The following is a 19445-nucleotide window of genomic DNA, read 5'->3' as shown; positions in this document are numbered from 1 at the left end:
ACAAACTACAGATCAGAATTACAAACAGTTAAACACGGTGTGCCGCAAGGGTCTGTGCTTGGGCCAATACTATTTATACTCTACGTAAATGACTTCCCTAGCTATATAAATCAGAAACTTATAATGTATGCTGATGACACAACAATCATTTGCACAGCTGACACAAAGGAGGAGCTTGAGAAGGAAGCACTCGTGACTATCGAAAATGCAAATAAATATTTAACAGAAAACAACCTGTTTATGAATCAGTCTAAAACAATGAATGTAGTATTTCAGACCAAGCATAGTGAAAATTATAATATAAATGTTAATATAAATGGAAAGACTATTACAGAAGTAACCAGCACAAATTTTCTAGGAACTATAATAGACAAACATTTGGCATGGGGGGAGCACATCGATGCACTGTGTAAAAAGATAAACAAACAGATCTTCATCATGCATAAAACAGCTAAGACTGTGGATGATAAAGTCCTCAGATCAATGTATTATGGACTTGTCTTCCCACATTTGTCTTATTCAGTTCATATATGGGGAAGTGCACAAGCTGGCTACCTAAAAAGAATATTCACAATTCAGAAAAGGGCAGTGAGATGCATTGCAAAAATACCACCAAGACAGACCTGTAGGCAAGCTTTTGTATACTATAATATTATGACAGTATATTCACTGTACATATACCAAAGCATAATGGCGGTAACGTCAAGTGATAAACACCTCCTAAATAAAGATGTACACAAACACGGTACAAGATGAAATGAAAATTACTACATGATAAACAGAAATCTAAAACTGTCTATGAGTGCCCCAGAAGAAGCAGGCAAAAGGTTTTTTAACAAACTCCCCAAAATCATTAAAAAAGAAACAGATCTAAAATGTTTTAAAAATCATTTGAAACTATATCTCACAGAGAAATGTATATACAGTTTGAGTGAATACTAAGATGGTGTTTAATATGTTATATCATTAAAATTATCGTGTATGTTGTTTGGATTTGTATGTACATATAATGTGAAACATGTAATACCTTTGTATGATTATGGACTATTTCTGTTTAATCATTTGTTTCATTTATATATAATGAAATCAAGTTTGATGTTAATAGCCTATTGTATGACACACCCAATACTCTCAGCTGCATTTTCAGCTGGAGTCCATGGGCAAAGAATAAATAAATAAAAAATAAATAAATAAATAAACGTGTCAATAGACCATTATGTTTGAGATAATTCATAATGTTTGATCACAGTATATGTTTCAAAATCCTGTTGCAAATTGAATTGGTGATATAGGTCCATAATTCAGCAGATTACTCATATTTCCTTTCTTGAATGTTGGTGTGGCCCAGGCAACTTTCCAGTCTTTTAGCACAGATCTTTCATCAAACAAGTGGTTGTATATCATTGCTAAGTATGAGGCCATTGTGTCAGCATACTCTGAAAGGAACCTAATTGGAATGCTATCTGGAACAGAATACTTACCTTTATTAAGTGCTTTAAGCTGCTTTGCCACACCAAGAATATCTACTTCTAAGTTACTCATGTTGACTGTTGTTCTTGATTCAGATTCTGGAATATTTAGGTCATCTTCTTTGGCCAAGGAATTTCAGAAACTATGTTTAATAACTCCACTTAGTGGTGCTGTCATCTTCAGCATTACCACTGGTATTACTCAGCAACTATTGATTGTGTCTTGCCACTGGTGTACTTTACATATGACTAGAATCTGTTTAGATTTTCAGTCAGATGTCAAGACAGAGTTTTGTTATGGAAGTTATTAAAAGCATCTTACAATGAAGTCTGCACTAAGTTTCAAGCTTCAATAAAACATTACAAATCTTGGAGATCTTGTGTTCTTTTTAAATTGGCATGCTTTTTTCATTGCTTCTGCAACAGTGCTCTGACCTGTTATGTGTACAGTGTGGGCTCAGTACCATCCTTTATTAATTTATTTGGTATAAATCTCTCTATTGTTTCAGATACTATTTCTACGAATTTAAGCCACATTCAGTCTACACTTACATAGTAAAAAAGCAGATACATTTTGCATTTACTTCCAGTGGATTTGGATGTTGCAGTGGTCAGTCTTGCTACAATAGCCTTGTGGTCACTAATTCCTGTATCTACCATGACACTCCCTATTTGCTCAGGTTTAATTGTTGCTAAGAGGTCAAGTACATTTACACAACAAATTACTCTTTGAGTGGGCTCCTGAACGAATTGCTCAAAATAATTTTCAGAGAAAGTATTTAGTACAATTTCTTACGATGTTTTACCTACCACCAGCACTGAACATGTATTTTCAGCAACATATTGAGGCAGATTGAGGTCACCACCAGCAATAATTGTATGAGTGGGGTAACTGTTTGAGATGATACTCAAATTTTTCTTTGAACTGTTCAGCAACTGAATCATCTGATTTGGAGGTTGGTAAAAGGAAACAATTACTAATTTGTTTCACTTGTCAAATATAGCCTCTATCCATGTTAACTCAGAAATTGGCTGATTCATGTTTGCTGTGAGATAAACTACTTCTAACAGAAACAAACATACCACCACCAACTATATTTAATCTACCGTTTCTGAACATCATTAGGTTTTTTGTAACAATTTCAGCTGAATTTACCTCTGGCTTTTGATACCAGCAACAATTTGGGCTTCAGTGCTTCCTATTAGCTCTTGAAGCCTTGGTTCTTTCCCAACACAGCTACAACAATGTACAGTTACGATACTGATTGTTGCTATGTCTGCCCTATTCCCGTGTTTGTTCTGCACCCTATGAGGCTGAAGCCTTCTCTGCACTTTCCTGAGACCCTCTAATGTAAAAAACTGCCCAGTCCATTCCTCACAATCCCTGTTACCTGTGTAGCCACCTGCAGCACATAGTGGATACCTGACCTATTAAGTGGAACCCAGAACCCCATCACCCCATGGCACAAGTTAACAAATCTGCAATCTAAATAATCACAGAACCATTTGAATCACTGATTTGGACCCTCCTTTTGGCTCTGTACCAAAGGTCCACAGTCAGTCCCATCTCTGGTGTTACAGTTGGTGAGCTCTGTTTCCATCTCTCAAGTGTGACTGGCTGCCTCTACCAGTTCAGTTAGATGCTTGAAACCAGAGGGAAGCTCTTCTGATTAAAAGTGACATGCGTCATTGGTATCAACATCAGCCATCACCTGCATTTGGCTGCACCCTGTGATCTTCATGGCATCTGGAAGCAATAATTCCACACTGGGAATGATGCACACAGAGTTTACATTTGATTTCTTCCCCTCCTTGACAGCCATATCTGTAAGGGGCTCCATTACACACCAGACATTGGAGCTCCTGACTACCAGTAATCCCCTCCTCCATGACTGCTTAAATCTTGTGGGCTGGGAGACTTCCACTTGAATAGGGTGAGTGACTGCATCCAGCTCACCATCTCTTTCAGCCACAGATAGTGTCTGAAACCTGCTTATCAGATGAACCAGGAAGGCCCTTCGATCGGCCACTCAGAAAGTCTTTCAATGCCTCCCACATCTTGAAACAACCTCCAACCAGACCATGGGTGAGGGGTCACCCTCAATGCAGGTTGTAACCAAGGCACTCACAGTAGTGGACCAGTACAGAGACACAGGGATGTGCTGGACATACCCTGCATCCCCACCTTCAGGCCCCCACAGCGAAGTCCAATGCCAACATCCTCAAGCTTTGTGACTAAAGCCAGCACTGCTTGGAGCTGTGAGCAAAGGGTCACCAACTCAGCTCATATCTGAACACCAAAATCACAGTCCCTATCCCATACTAAAGACAGAGAAGCAAAGAATACACAGTAATTCTGAGCCTAGCTTTGTTATGCAAGTTAAACTCTGACTGCGCTTATTCTGAAATACTGTGGCTATACTTCACCATTGGCTGCCTGCATACAGTTCAATTTTACTTCTGTTTCATTTGGAGATTAGCAACTTTTGGCTTTCCTCTGCAGTGTGAAAAGATTTATTTCTCATTGTACATCCTTTTTGTTAACATAATTTAATAATGCCTCAGGGGAACAGTTTTGTGGTGGTAAATTTTTAGAGGTCACTTCGGGTTTGATTTTTTGATACTGCAATAGCAATATTCCATGTTCTGCCTCACCACAAAGTAATTTTGTTTTCCCTGCGGTTCATTTGAATTGTTCACAGCATAATCATAATCTGTAGCTAAAAGAACTTGAAAATAATTATCATACACTTACACTTACAAACAACTTACATGTTTGTCTTCATATGGTTATCTGCAGGTTGGATCTCTGTGGATTCTGTTATAGCTTGTTCATGTACTATATCATAATACATCATATCAGAGGAACCATTGGTTTCTGGACCTATGTTTATTAGGATTATTTGTTGTTTCATTTTCCTCAACTCGCCCTCAACAGTTGCAGCAATGTGGATGAAGGCCCGCCCGATTGGCCGCACGATCTAATGCACGGCTTTCCGGGCAGGAAGGACCGCCTGGTCCCCGGCACGAATCTGCCCGGTGGATTTGTGACAAGGTCCGGTGAACTGGCCAGTCTGTGGATGGATTTTAGGCAGTTTTCCATCTGCCTCGGCGAATGCGGGCCTGGTTTCCCTTATTGCACCTCAGTTACACTACGTCGGCGATTGCTGCGCAAACAAGTTCTCCACGTACGCGTACAGCACCATTACCCTACCACGCAAACATAGGGATTACACTCGTGTGGTGTGAGACGTTCCCTGGTGAGTCCACCGGGGGCCGAACCACACAATAACCCTGGGTTCGGTGTGTGGCGGCGGAGGGGTGAAGTGGACTGCGGTAGTCATTGTGGGGTTGTGGACCACTGTGGCTGCAGCGGGGATGGAGCCTCTCCATCATTTCTAGGTTCTCAGTTAACATACAATACAATACAATGTGGATGAAGAAACAAGCATAATTACAAATGATCCTGGAAGTGCATTTGGAGAAATATACCAATCAATGAGTCTTCTTTTGATTCCAAATTGGATACAAGTCATCTCTGGAGTCACAGTTTCTGAAGTGGAAGAGATGAAACCAAAGAAATATGCTTAAATCTAGATTGCCCATACTGAGCTTTGTTTCTGAACTCCCAAGTTCAATGTTCTCACTCTTGTAATCTAGAGTTTCCAATTTGTAGAAAGTGTAGGAGACTAAAGACTAAGTATCATTAAATGATAACTAAATTGTTCTAACACATACCAGACTGATCTTGTGATGCAACTGTGAACATTAGAGAAAACCTCAGTTCACTTGTTCATAAGTTCCCCAATCATACTCTAATCATCAGTGGATGCCAATGTAATCACCCAAGAGTTAATTGGGAAAATTACAATTTTGTTAGTAGTGGGTGTGATAAGACATCCTGTGAAACATTACTAAGTGCGTTCTCTGAATACTACCTAGAGCAGATAGTTAGGAACCCTACTTATGAAGAAAATATAATGGATCCAATGGCAACAATAGATATGACCTCTTTGAAGATATCCACATCGAAACTGGTATCAGTGACCATGATGCGGTTTTGGCAACATTGATAACCAAAGTACAAAGGACAACTAAAACAAGCAGAGAGATATACATGATCAGTCATCTAGATAAAAAATCTGTAATGTCATATCTGAATGAGGAACTTCAAACTTTGAGCACAGGGCAGGAACATGTGGATGAACTACAGCTCAGGTTTAAAAGATTAGTTGACCATGTACTCAGTAGAACAGTTCATAATGGGAGGGAACTTCCTTGTTGTACAGTCATTGTAAAGAAGCTTCCAAAGAAACAGAGATTATTGCTTACTAGGTGTAAAACAAGCATAGGGCTGTAGGTAGAAAGATCCTGAATGAAATGTGTTTTTATGTCAAGGGACTGAAAGCCTCCATCACTCCAGTCATGTTCCATTGTTTGTTCTGCCCACCTCTTCTGGAGTTTCACCAATGGCTCAAAATCTGCCAGTCACATGGAATACACCTTTATGTCTTCTGTTGTCATTGAATTCCATCTCTTGCCTGCCACATGTGGGGTGTTTAGTGTGGAACTGATGGACATGTATTGGGCCTCCTGCTTTATTAAATGGCCCTCCCTCACCAGAGGCTTGTCATGTATGGACTCAATGAATGGCCTGAAGACTATCATCCAGTGTTTTTCCCATGCCACCTTGGTCTCTGCCATCCATGACCTTCTTGCCAATCATGGCGCTGATGCTTGTTCAGTTAATAACCTTTTGGTTCCTGGCCACAATGTGGGTATCTCAAGTAAAGAAGTTGCCAATTATCTGGCTGGGGTGGGGGAAGGGGGGGAAGCAGCCACTTAACCCCCCCATTCTCCATGATCCCTTTGGTGCCCAGATTTGCAGCTTTAGATCAAATTCCTTTTTGCTAAGTTGTGGATTGACTCTTGGGGGCTGGCTATTCCCCTATCTAATGAAATTTGTGCAATCAAGGAGACTTTCACGACATGGTATTCTTCCCTCTGCCTCTCCTGGTGGGAATCTACCATCTTCTACCATCTTCATATCGGCCGTACTAGGTTGAACCATAGGTTTTGTCTCCACAGCTATTGAAAACTGCCTTTCTCAATACCCAACTGACTTAACACCTACAAACCTGCTTCCTGCTCATTGAGACCAACTATAGGCTCACTTGTAATTACTTCTCCTTTGAAAGCATTACCTACAAACAAATCCATGGTACAACAATGGACACCCACATGGCACCATCCTTTGCCAACCTATTCATGGGCCATCTATGGGATGCCTTCCTAGCCACCCAGAATCCTAAATCTCTCACCTGTATGGTATTCACTGAAGACATTTTTGTGATCTGGACCAAGAGTGAGGGCACACTATCCATGTTGCTCCAGAACCTCAACATCTTCATCCCCATCCCCTTCACCTGGTCCTCCTCAACTCAAAAACCACCTTTCTTGATGTTGGCCTCCTCCTCAAAGATGGCTCCATCAGTATCTCTGTCCACATCAACCACCAACAATACATCCAAGACAACAACGGCCACCCATTCCACACCAAAAAGTCCCTTCAATACACCCTAACTACCCTATCTGTGGACATTGCATCTGTTGTGATGATCAGTTACTCTCCAAATTTATCAGGGGTCTCACTGAGGCCTTCACAGACTGAAATTACCTTCCAGCCTTGTTCAATAACAATTTTCCCATGCCTTGTGTTTCCAGTTATCCCCCTCATACTCACTCTCTGGCTACAAAGAAGCACTCCTCTTAAGACTCAGTTCCACCCAGAACTCGGAGCAATTGAATCACATTCTCCACCATAGTTTTGCCTATCTCTCTTCATGCACTGAAATGAAGTAACCTACCCACTATCTTTCCCACCCCTCCCACAGTGGTGTTCCACTGCCCACCAAACCTATGCAATATCCCTGTCCATCCCTACTCCATCCCTACTCCCAACCACTTGCCTCAATATTCATATCCTTGTAACAGACCTAGATGCAAGTCCTGTCCCACATATGCTCCTAATGCCACTTATTCCAGTCCTCTCACAGACATCTCCTATCTCATTAAAGCAAGTTTACCTGTGAAAGCAGCCATTTGATCTACAAATTAAGCTATAACATGGCAATTAATAAGCTGTTTCACCATATTAATGGTCACCATAAAACTTCTAAAAAGTTCTTTAGTTTCTACAACAGGATTGTCACATTCTTTCACATCTGCTACAAGGTATTGGTGTTGGAGAACTATTTTTGTCTTCTCACTTACTAAAAATGTTTGTCTTGCACTATGCTTTGTATATGAGCATATTATTTAATTTCTTATTTATTGTGGCAATATTAGGATCACAAGGAGCAGACATACCCCCCCCCCCCCTCTTTTTCATGTAGGATCATATGACACCCACCACAGGATGGCATAAGTTGGCCCACAGAGCAAGGCATGAGCAGATTCTTGTAATTCCTTGTTTGATGTTATTTAATTACACTCCAGTAATGTCACTGATGACAAATCTTGCAAACTTTACAGACTCTCTATGGATGTGGTATTGGCTGGATTGATGCTTGCTGTTTACTGATGATAATAATGGACTTTGTTCTGTGTACTGGACTAGTGTAATTGTTCATGTGCTTCTTCTGCTTGTCATCAAGGAAATGTGATTCTGCACCATGTCACAACAGTAACAACATGACTGCACAAATGCACAGTTCTGTAAATCGATGCTGAGGAGTGACACCAGCAACAGATGGCAATGGAAAAGCAACAGATGGCTTTGTTACAACAACAGTTTGCTACTCGAGAGTAAAGACACTATGAACAAATGACCTTGCTTCAACAACAAATAACAACAACACCAGCAACAACTTCAACAGTTAGCAATGTTGGTAGTCACATCTTTGGTACCACCCATAGTTACCCCATTCCTGTCATTTCAAGATGGCACTAACAATTGCAAAATGTACATGTCAAGTATAACATCATTTTGTTATTTTCAAGATAAAAAAACCTGATCTTCAGAAATAATTCTTTTCATCTTGTTCTGCTTAAAAATTCTGGTAAGTTGTCATTCTCCAGGATATGCAACATGCTTACAGGGTATTATAATCACAAATTGAATACAGTATTTTCTGTATTAGAATTCTACCAGTCTTGGAAATTGAAATCTAAACTGTATAATAAATGGCTATCAGATCTTGTGTCATTGTTGTAATTTTGTGTTTGCAAATGAACAAAATGAACAGTCATAAGCTGACTCCCTAAACCAGTGATCAAGTTGTTAGTTATGCACCGACAAAGAACTGCATATTCAGGCATTGATGTTTTCGGAAAAATTTCCCTGAAAGGTGCAATTCTGCCAACAGACTGAAACAAAATGGGAAACATGCAAAGTTTTTATGTTGTGATAATTTACATGAAATTAACAACCAGTCTGGCTGACAAGGAAAAAGGCTCTAGTTTTGGACAGAAATAGTAAACACTGGTAGCTGTTACCTCCCTGCCATTTTCATGAAAAATAATACTTTTTGGCTATTTTAGGACATCTGCAATAACCTGTCTGTCAAGGAGTGTTGGTTTTCTTATTTTTTTATTGTATACTGTATATAACAATTCACACTGTATAAATGCTTTCCAGAACTGAAGATAGTAACTTTGACTATCAAAATCAGTTATCAAGACTAAAGGTTATTATTAGTGATCTCAGAAAAGAAGTTTATCTTTACTAATACATCATCACCAATCTATCCTCACTTCTCAAAATGAGTAAAGTAAAGTAAACAGCAGAATTTATGGACATATTCACTCATACAGTGAAACAGACAGACAACTTCCCACAGTGTTGTTCTGATTCCAAATCTTCATCAGGTGATTCTAATCACAATTCTGCATTAAGTATCACTGAGCACTGCTACCCTCCTGTCCCATGTATACTGTATAGCACGCATCTCATCAATGGCTTAAGGAATAGAAGATCTGCTTACATTGTATAAACATAATCACATTAGAAGTATTTGCAGTCCTCTCATATGGCAAAGAAACCACACAATAGTGAATCAATGCATATAATTGAAACTTTAGTAAATCTGGAAAATGAAAATTTTCAGAAATTGTTAATGGGTTTACAAGTCTTAGATAAAAGAATCATATTTCAAATGGAAACAGCAACTTCTGCATCACTTATTATTTGGAATATGAAGTAAGAAAGGAAGGAAGATTAGAGTTTAACATCCCATGAACAAAAATGATGTCATTAGAGATGGAGCTCAAGCTCAGAGTAGGGAAGATTGTGAAGAAAAGCAACCATGCCCTTTCAAAGAAACCAGCCTGGAATTTGCCTTGAGCAATATAGGGAAATCATGGAAAACCTAAATCTGAATTTGAGCTCTCATCCTCCCTAATACAAGTCCAGTGTGATAACCATTACACCACCTCCCTTGGTAGGGAATACATACATAGATCTTGACTCACCTTCATTACAACAATTTTCCCAGAAAGTTGTGAAATACAGTGGATATGAGTTATAGATAAGGTTAATGTTGCAAGTTGAAGTTTTGTATAATTGTGTGGCTAGGCAGATTTCCTTTTTCATCATTATTTTGTTAATATAGACAAGTTTTTTAGCCTAGCTGTTTTCAATAAATTTGGATTCTCAGTTAATGAGAAAAACCTACATAGTATCAACTAAGATCTATCCTAAGCAGTTGATGAATTCTGTACAAAATTATCAGACCTCTTTTTCCTGAGTGAGGCTGTGTAAAAGGTATACATGCCTAGCTAGGTTGATGTCAACCCAACCTCAGTCCCCTATTTTGCCCAAGTTTCATCCATACCCTACATTTTCCATGACAGAGTTCAGGTGGTATTTAACTGCATACAAGAACAAAATGTCATTATGCTCATCTCATTTAGTTCCAGGGCATCTCTGTTAATAGTTGTTTCGAAGCCAAAAGGCTCCCTTGAACTGTGTAGGAATTTTGAGGCAATAAACGCTCAAGCTGCTGAAGACACAGTTCCTATTCATTTGCCAAAGATTTACTTTCCAAACTAAAACAGGAGAAATGCTACACCAAAAGTAAATCTACCCAATATATATTTACAGCTTCTATTGCATCCAGAGTCAGAACATGTTTTAGTTTCAAACACATCATTTGGCCTATATAGGTATCAAAGGTTCTCTTTGGGAATTTCCAGTGCTACTACTATCTAGAACAACTGATCCGCAATACTACTGCTTTCTGCGGTTATTCTGATGACATAATTTTCTTGGGCACTAATACACATGAACTTATACAGAACATTCACACTGTCTTCAGTACCTTGCAATTTGCAAATCTGAAATGCAATCTAAAGAAATTACACATTTTCCAACACACTGTTGAGTTTTAATAATCAGCAAAAGTTGTATTTTCCCCATCTGAGAGCATATTAAAATCATAGACAGCTTGCCTATACACCATAATCCAAAGGGATTACAAATCTTCATGAGAAAAATAATCTATTATGGTCAGTTCATTGTGCAAAGTTCATATGGTTGCAAGAGTGTCACAAAGGACTTTGCACTCTCAAACAGAAACTACAATCTGCATCATGCATAATCTTGTACTCCAGGAAGGCTACTAATACTAAATGCCAATGCACCTCAACACAGAATTGTGGCCAGTCTGTCACACCATGAGCAAGTTGGTTCTGAACATTTGATTGTGTTCACATCCCAGACTTCCAACTCAGCAGAGTTATGCACAAATAAAAAAGAGACCCTGGTGATTATTTATGCAGTAAGCAAATTCCAACCATATGTCTATGGTATCAAGTGTTATCTTGCAGTGGACCACAAATATCTGTTGGCATTATTGACGCCTCAGTCTTTTTTACTGGATAAGACAGCTAAGTGCCTACAGTGATGGGCTCTATTCTTATCAGTATATGATTATCACATTGGGTGCAAGTGTACAAGCTGTCATGCCCATGTAGGCATGTTATCTAGACTTCTAGCTGGTTGAGACCCTGATTTTGACCAACTGAAAGTTGTATGCCTCTGCACTACAATGAACTTCTTGCTGCATGTAGGACATTGGGATATCATGCACATGACAATCCTCACCCGTGATCATGACTGTTGGCCAGCAATACACAAGGAGGTTGTTCACCTGGCCTACATGTGTTCAAATTGGTTTCTTCTTCAAAGCTTTTTCCTCCATGGCCACAATAATATGGTCCTTGGTACCAAGTCAGCAACAATTTTCCAGTTCTTTTTTTGAATATGATGTGGCTTGTAGTGGTGGACTCATTTTCATAATGCCAATACATGAGGCAGCTGCATTCGACAACAGCTGCTACAAGTAAGGCATTGACTAAGTCTCTGTTACAGATCTGTCAAGGGCTGCAGCACCAAATAGTGGCTCCAAATTAACATCTGCCTCCTTCACAGGGCTTTGTGTAAACACAGTGTACAACACTTCCTTATTTTTCCCTTCCAACCACAGTCCAATGTGTAAGCAGAGCAGATGGTCTGCAGCTTTAAAGAAAAAACGAAGACAGCAATACAGTCAATGTCCAAAGAAGATGCCCTATAATACATAGGTGTAGTGAGTATGGATGCTGGTAGGAGACTTGTTACGTAGTTCTTGCTCTTGTGCTACTCCCAGAGGACTGAAGACGTTTCAGGGTTAGGTGTGTTTACAGACTGGCATAATGATATTTTGTGATTTTGGAAACTACATAATTGTGTGTAAAATTTTATGCTTGACATTTGCTAAGGTGGATAAGGTGTATGTTCCAACAATGACTTGGTTTGCATAATGAGTAGTTAGTAAATTACAAGAGCTTATAGAACTATTTTATATACATGCACTCTGAATTCCTTATTTATGAGTACAGTTGCCATATTTGAAATTACATTAAATTATGGAAATTCTTAATTAGTGGCTTACTTTATTAATTAAGGGTGACATTTGTTCCAGGAAAATTAGGGCAACAAAGATGTAATAATAAATTTGGGTATTGAGGGCACAAAAACAACAGTAAATTTTGGTGGAACTTCAGTACCAGTTATCTGCTAAGTTACTGAGTTCCAGGAAGATTAAAATATGTTACTGTAAAGGCTAGATCACTAGCTTTCTAATGGCAGATGTTAATGTTTCCAAAACTACTTATTATCTCAGTCAAAATTATCATTGCCTGCTATAGCAGTAATTCTAGTTATTATTTATTCTTAACATGTTTTCCAAAAAGACTAAATGCATCATTGTAATTAGCATACCAAAAATTATGATCTGAATACTGAATTAATGTGAAATATGGTCTAAATAATATGTAGACAGATTTAGACACATGCAACAAATATGTACACAGTGTGGATTGCTAGATTCAAAATGAAAACCAATGGAAAGGTATATAGTAACTAATGGGAGTGCAACAAGAGCAGATTGTTTCCAGACTCCTCTGTTTTAATATCACAACTACCCTTTCTGTTTTGTCTGTTAAAAATAGTCTGAATTATTTCAAAGCTCTACTGTAGCAGTAAAAAGTGCTTTACATAGTAAAAAGTTTTCATAAGCTTGCATATGGTCACATATAGTTCCTGTGACATTTTGGGGCTGGTTCAAATATAAGCAAATTTTCTTGACAAATTTGTTGATGGCACATGTTGTACTCTTGCTTTTCTGGAAACAAAACTGATTTAAGATGATGATATTAGATTTTGCTCTGTAATTTTAGGAATGGGTTGCAACAATTCTTCAAATAATTTTGAGGTGATTGGGAGGAAACAGCATTTTACAGTCCCCCCTTCCACCCTTGCTATCACTCTCCTTCTCCACCCCAGCCATGTCCTCTCCCCACCACCCAGACTGCTTCTCCCATCATGCGAAGTTGCTCACAATCTGGCACCAGTGGCCAGAGAAAGTAGTAACGTGTGTGTGAGTTGTGCTTGCATGAATGTGTTTGTGTATGTGTATGTGTTAAGGCCTTTTGACTGAAAGCTTAAATTTTAGCAGTTGTTTTGTTGTGCTGTCTGTGACTCACCATCTCCTCAATATGGTGAGTAGGAATCTATCCTTTTCATAATATCAACGTTATTCTATCCTGGATTTTCCATTTTTTAATATTCACCTATATATTAATTACCTTTGATAGTCTGAAAGATGCAGCTCTCTGATTATACACAATTAGGCCACCAACAATACCAATGAAACAAGCAGGTACTCTGCCCAGTGTAGATATATAAACCTCTTGAAACACTTGGTCTGTCCTTATATCTGTATGAAATCTGTGAACAAAATACAAAGAACAGTAATATTAGTAAAAAAAAAAAATAGTTACCTCTCACCGATAAAACCTTGATTATCTTGTAATGTCACACAAATTTTGTCCTTTCCAGTCAATAAAAAAGCAATCATTTATTAGAAACAGATGAAGAACATTGGTGCTCATAATATATATGGTAATAAGTAATATGTAGAATTTCTAGCAGAGACCCTGATGGTTCAGACCACTAGACAGGGCATTAGTTGATGCTGTTTTTCATCTGTAGATCGTTTTTACAAGACAGTTGCACCTGTCATAGTATTACAAGTTAAGAACAAAGAGATAATTCATATGTAAAGGCATTTACATACTTGTAGGTCTAGTTTGACAAGGAGTTATGGTCATGTAGTAGCAACCATCTGAGATTGCCTGAAATAATTTACAGGAGTCACAGAAAACTTAAAACAGGACGACCATATGTGAATTAGAACCCCCATCCTCCCAAGTAAAAGGCTTGTCTGTTTAAAACATGCCACTGTAAATGTTCATTGCACATTCTTGATATCTTCAGAAATGTCATTTTTGACTATGTTATGATGATTTCAAAATGTGTCTCAGCCTGAAACTAATCATTAAATGAATAAAAAGTAAAAAGTTGCAACTTGGACTGATTTTTTCTTCTACTAGCTGTACATTGTTCATTAATTTCACAACATCATTCACCACACATGCTACACACACACACACTATGTTCACATCCATACTAACATTATAAATGTGAAAGTAACTCTGTCCTTTACACTTACATGACTAAACTGCTGAATTGATTTTGATAAAATCTGATATGGATATAGCATGAATGCTAAGGAATAACATAGCCTACTTTAAATAGTGTGTAGTACAATATATTTATTGATATGAAGAACATAACATGAAATATGGAGCAATAATTTCTCTTTGAAAAAGCTATTTACTCTTTGACTTTTGATCTTTATTATATTTGTTAAAATGCTTTTGTTGTTTGCTATGTTCTACATAATGTGATTCAGCATAATGAATACAATGTTTATACAATCCTCTATGTGTTTAATCTATACTTCCTTACTGATGTGAGGCACAATCCCCTCACATTTTAGCCTCTGAACATCATGCGTTCCTCGTAACTTCTTTCTTGTGTTCAACTTTGTGTGCAACAGCTCATGATCAGGCAGTTAGCATTGTTGTCTCATGATCTTAGGTTCCTTGGTTCAATTCCCACCTGGGTCAGTTTTCTTTCCTGCTTGTGTCTGGATGTGTGCATTATTCTCATCATCATATTACCATCATCAATGTGAAAGTTACCAAAATGGCATCAAATAAAAGGACTTGCCCCAAACCACGGAACATTCAAACTGGGTTCTCCCAGCCAATAAAACCATATGCACATTTCATTTCATTCTACTAATATGGAGTGCATCTGTGGGTAACAGCTAGAATACAATGCTTATACAATCCTCAATGAGTTTAATCTATGTCAATCCATACTTCCTCACCAATATTATAAATGCAAAAGTAGCTCTGCCTGTTCCATTTTCATGACTAAACCACCAAACTAATATCCATGAAATCTGGTGTGAATTAACTTGAACCCTGTTGAGGAAGATAGGCAACTTTACAAAGTGTGTAGTACAATATATTTAGCAATCTGTAGAATGTTAAACAAGATACGGCTATGTGACATACCCTCTGCCATGCACCTCACAGTGGTTTGCAGAGTATAGATGTAGATGTAGATGTAGGATTCTTTGCTTTGCTCTTGGAATTTTGAATTTATCCTTCATAAGCTTCTTCCCATCACTCATCCTATAAATTCTCACTGGACAGTGAAACTGACTACACCCTTACAGACTGATGGCAAGGAAACTGAGCTCATAGAAGAGACAGAATGTTTGGGAGTGTGGATTAGAAGTTCACTCCAATGGGACCACAACATAGAGAAGCTGTTAAAAAAAAGCTGAGCAGTATTTGTTAAGAATTCAGAATCCTCAGGAAATCATGTGATATAACACACTAAAAACTATGACACTGAGTGTACACACTGGGGGACTATTCACAGAAAAATTTTGGTAATGCCCAAAAGAATAACAAAAATAATGAACAGAATATCAGTTGCAAAAACTATTTTCAAATAACTTAATGCACTGAATCCCCTATTTGTATTCTAGAAACAGCCTGTTTTGTAAATAAATAAGTAAATAAAACTTGATCTACTTGCAACACAAGGAGAAATCCACAATTATGACACACAAATCAAGGCAAACATTCATGGAAATACAATTTAGGGCAAAACTAAAGGAAATGCTAATGCAACATACTTTTTGATCTGTTGATGAGTACCTGAAGGCAAACTTGGATTAATTGTATAATGCCATCCTCTCCCCTTTATAATTTAAAAAATAAGAACACTATGTGCTTTTATACTGTGTCCACAGTGGTCATAAGTTCATACAATTTCTTTTTATTTTTATCTTGTTCTAAGCATAATATTCTAGTTGTCCTATAACTCGTGCAGCTGTTTTACTATAAGATGCATAGACAAAATAAAGAAATAATATGTATCACCACCTATGAATGTATTAGCACATATCATTATCTGTACTATTATATAAAGACAAGTTGTAGTTTAATGTTCTTGAAATGTTCTCGGCCATTAACATTAGATTTTTATACAACACCCTAATAAATGTTTGGACAGACACAGGGTACAAATTTTTTAATGTAATATTAAATATTATATTAATATAATATAAAATATATACTTCTGTATGAAGGCAACCACAATTTAAGACTGCTACCAAAAATTTCAAAAAGTTGATGACTGATTTACTTCAATTTTTTATGCCATACTCTAATAAACATTGAGACAGGTATAAAGAAGACACATAGCTAGGAAAAGATTCAAAATGTTCCTGACAAGTTTACTTCAAATTTCCCCATGATACTCTAATAAACATTTGGACAGACATAGGCAATATATTTTTACAATATATACTATATAAATATGGATATAATATATTAGGAGGAGAAATTGTTACCAAAAAAATCTTGAAAAATTCTTGACCAATTCACTTAACATTTCCATACAATGATCTAAAAGAATTCAGACAGACACAGAATATACATTTTTTAAATACATATAATGTATAAATAAATCTACCTATCTATACTTAGTGTGTAAAAACAAGTTGTTGATTAGTCTTGTTCCCAAAAATCTCAAAAAGTACTTGGCCAATTAACTTCAAATTTTTCATGATGCAGTAATAAACATTTGTACAGACATAGGATACATATTGTTTTTAAGTATGTGCAGTAGATAAATACATACCTAATACATAAAGGAGAAACATTGTTAACAAAAATTTTGAAACGATCTTAACCAATTTACTTCACATTTTTACACAATTCTCTAATCTCTAATAAATGTTTGGATGGACATAGGCTACATATCTTTCAGTATATGTGTGTGTGTGTGTGTGTGTGTGTGTGAGAGAGAGTGAGTGAGTGAGAGAGAGAGAGAGAGAGAGAGAGAGAGAGAGAGAGAGAGAGAAAGAGAATCATATAACAGTCTGAAGTAAAACAGTCAAGAACTTTTCAAGATTTTTGCTAACAATGATTCCCCTTTATGTACTACATATACAGGGTGTACCTAAAGTCTGGAAACAATTTCAATTATTTATTGCACAAGAACCAAACATTGTACATATATCATAAATATGTTATTCTGAAGAGAAACTCTGAAAGGTTTTTTTTCATGTATACCGCCACAGCGTACTTTGGTAATTTGCCGATAGTCAGCGCTAGTCGCAAACTTGGTGAGTTCAGGTGCAGAGTGCACTTTCTTTGTGTTGTTGTTCGACAAACAAGTGTGCTATAGCTGTTCAACAGATTTTTAGAACCAAGTACAGTAAGAAGCCACCAGAAGGCCATTTACCATTGGCACAAAAAATTCGTTATGATGGGTTGCTTGTGCCCGGCAAATAGAAGCGGACATCCCAGTGTGAGTGAAGTGAATGTGGAGCATGTGCGAGAGCCATTCACATGGAGTCCAAAGAAATCATTGCGTTGTGAATCCCATGAACTTGAAATGGCTCCAATGACAGTGTGGAAAGTCCTGCGACAGAAGCTGTCTATGAAACCATTCAAATTGGAGCTAGTGCGGAAGCTCAATGATGATGGCAAAGACAAGCATTTTGTGTTTTGCATTGAATGAGGATGGTAATGGCATTGTTGATCGCTTAATTTTTTTGTGACAAAGCCACTTTTCACACTAATGGGAAAGTGAACAGGCACAATTGTCGAATCTGAGGTGCAAAGCATCCACATGAATGCATTGAATTTGAGTGCAATTCCTCAAAGGTAAATGTTTTCTGTGCCTTGTCACGTCAAAAACTGTAAGAGCCATTCTTCTGCACCAAGAGCACTGTCACTGGATATTCCTACTTGGACATGTTGCAGCAATGGCTGATGCCTCAAATGGAATCATACTCTCCGCTCATATTTGAGCAGGATAGGGCTCCACCTAGTTTCATTGTGAGTTCATCAGTACCTGAACACAGGGCTACTGCATCAATGGATCGGCCATGCTACAGAAGGGGACAGTTGTTTCATGAAATGGCCTCCCCAATCACCAGATCTCACTATGTGTGACTTTTTTCTGTGGGGCACATTAAAGATCTGGTGTATGTAGCGCCTCTACCACATGATGTAGCAGGGCTCCAGGAGAGAATATGGGAAATGTCTGCCACAGTCGATGATGCAATGCTGGGACGGGTATAGCAAGAATTTGATTACCATATTGACATCTGCTGGGTCACTTGTGTTTCGCATGTTGGATGTTTGTACAAAAACTTTCACAGTTTTTCTTCAAAAAGCAATATGTAAGACAAGTGTACAATATTTGGTTATTGTGCAATAAATATTTGAAAGTGTTCCCAGACTTTATGTTCACCCTGTATAATTATGGTATGTACACTCCTGGAAATTGAAATAAGAACACCGTGAAATAATCTGAATTACTACTCAAATTATTTAACTCTGATGAAGAATTCATCTAAAGAGTAGAAACATTTTTCCAGTAGGAATTCCTTTGGCCTTTTTTTTTAATAGCATTTTCTTTTCTTTTAGACATTACTCAGGAGTGCGTTAAAGATTTTTGTAGTTGTGTACTTTTCCCCTTTTTGTACCAGAGACAGATTTTTTCATTCACAGTGTATATCACCTTTCTGTCTAGTGTTATAATGATGGTATACCTCATTTGTTCCATATTCAGAGGAATTGAGAAGTGTGAAAGCCATGAGTGAGAGGAGATATTGTGAGGTAATGGTTAATATACCTAACTGTTTAAAAAGGTTGCAACATGAGGTTTTTGGAGGAACATACATATAATTCGGACTACTTTTTTCTGACTTACAAAAAATTCTTTTAAAGTCGTGAGTTGCCCTGAAAGATTATTTCGTAGCACATCACTGAATGAAAGTAGTCAAAATATGCAGACTTTGATACACTGATGTCTCCAATTTTGGAAATTATTCGGATGGAAAATGTTGCTGAACTAAGCTTTTTTAGTGTTTGCTGTATGTGGAATTCCCAATCGAGCCGATTATCTACGTGAATGCCTAGGAACTTTGTGCACTGAACGCTCTGTAACTGTTGGCTCTCATGTGCAATGTTAATCTCTTCTGGGCTGGA

General features: G+C 37.6%; 1 protein-coding gene across 1 annotated transcript in view; it reads right to left on the bottom strand.

The window, feature by feature from the left end:
- The window catches only part of LOC126157368 (nose resistant to fluoxetine protein 6-like), a 176046-nt gene that overhangs the window by 33286 nt on the left and 123315 nt on the right, over positions 1-19445 (bottom strand). The window contains exon 9 of the mRNA XM_049916370.1: positions 13599-13740. Within this exon, the coding sequence (XP_049772327.1) occupies positions 13599-13740 (142 nt within the window). The remainder of the gene's footprint in view (positions 1-13598; positions 13741-19445) is intronic.

This window comes from Schistocerca cancellata, chromosome 2 (genome assembly GCF_023864275.1).
Source record: "Schistocerca cancellata isolate TAMUIC-IGC-003103 chromosome 2, iqSchCanc2.1, whole genome shotgun sequence".
In the NCBI taxonomy this organism is placed as follows: Eukaryota; Metazoa; Arthropoda; class Insecta; order Orthoptera; family Acrididae; genus Schistocerca; species Schistocerca cancellata.
The sequence above is the reverse complement of the archived record's forward strand: the minus strand, read 5'-3'. Positions and strand labels throughout refer to the sequence as shown.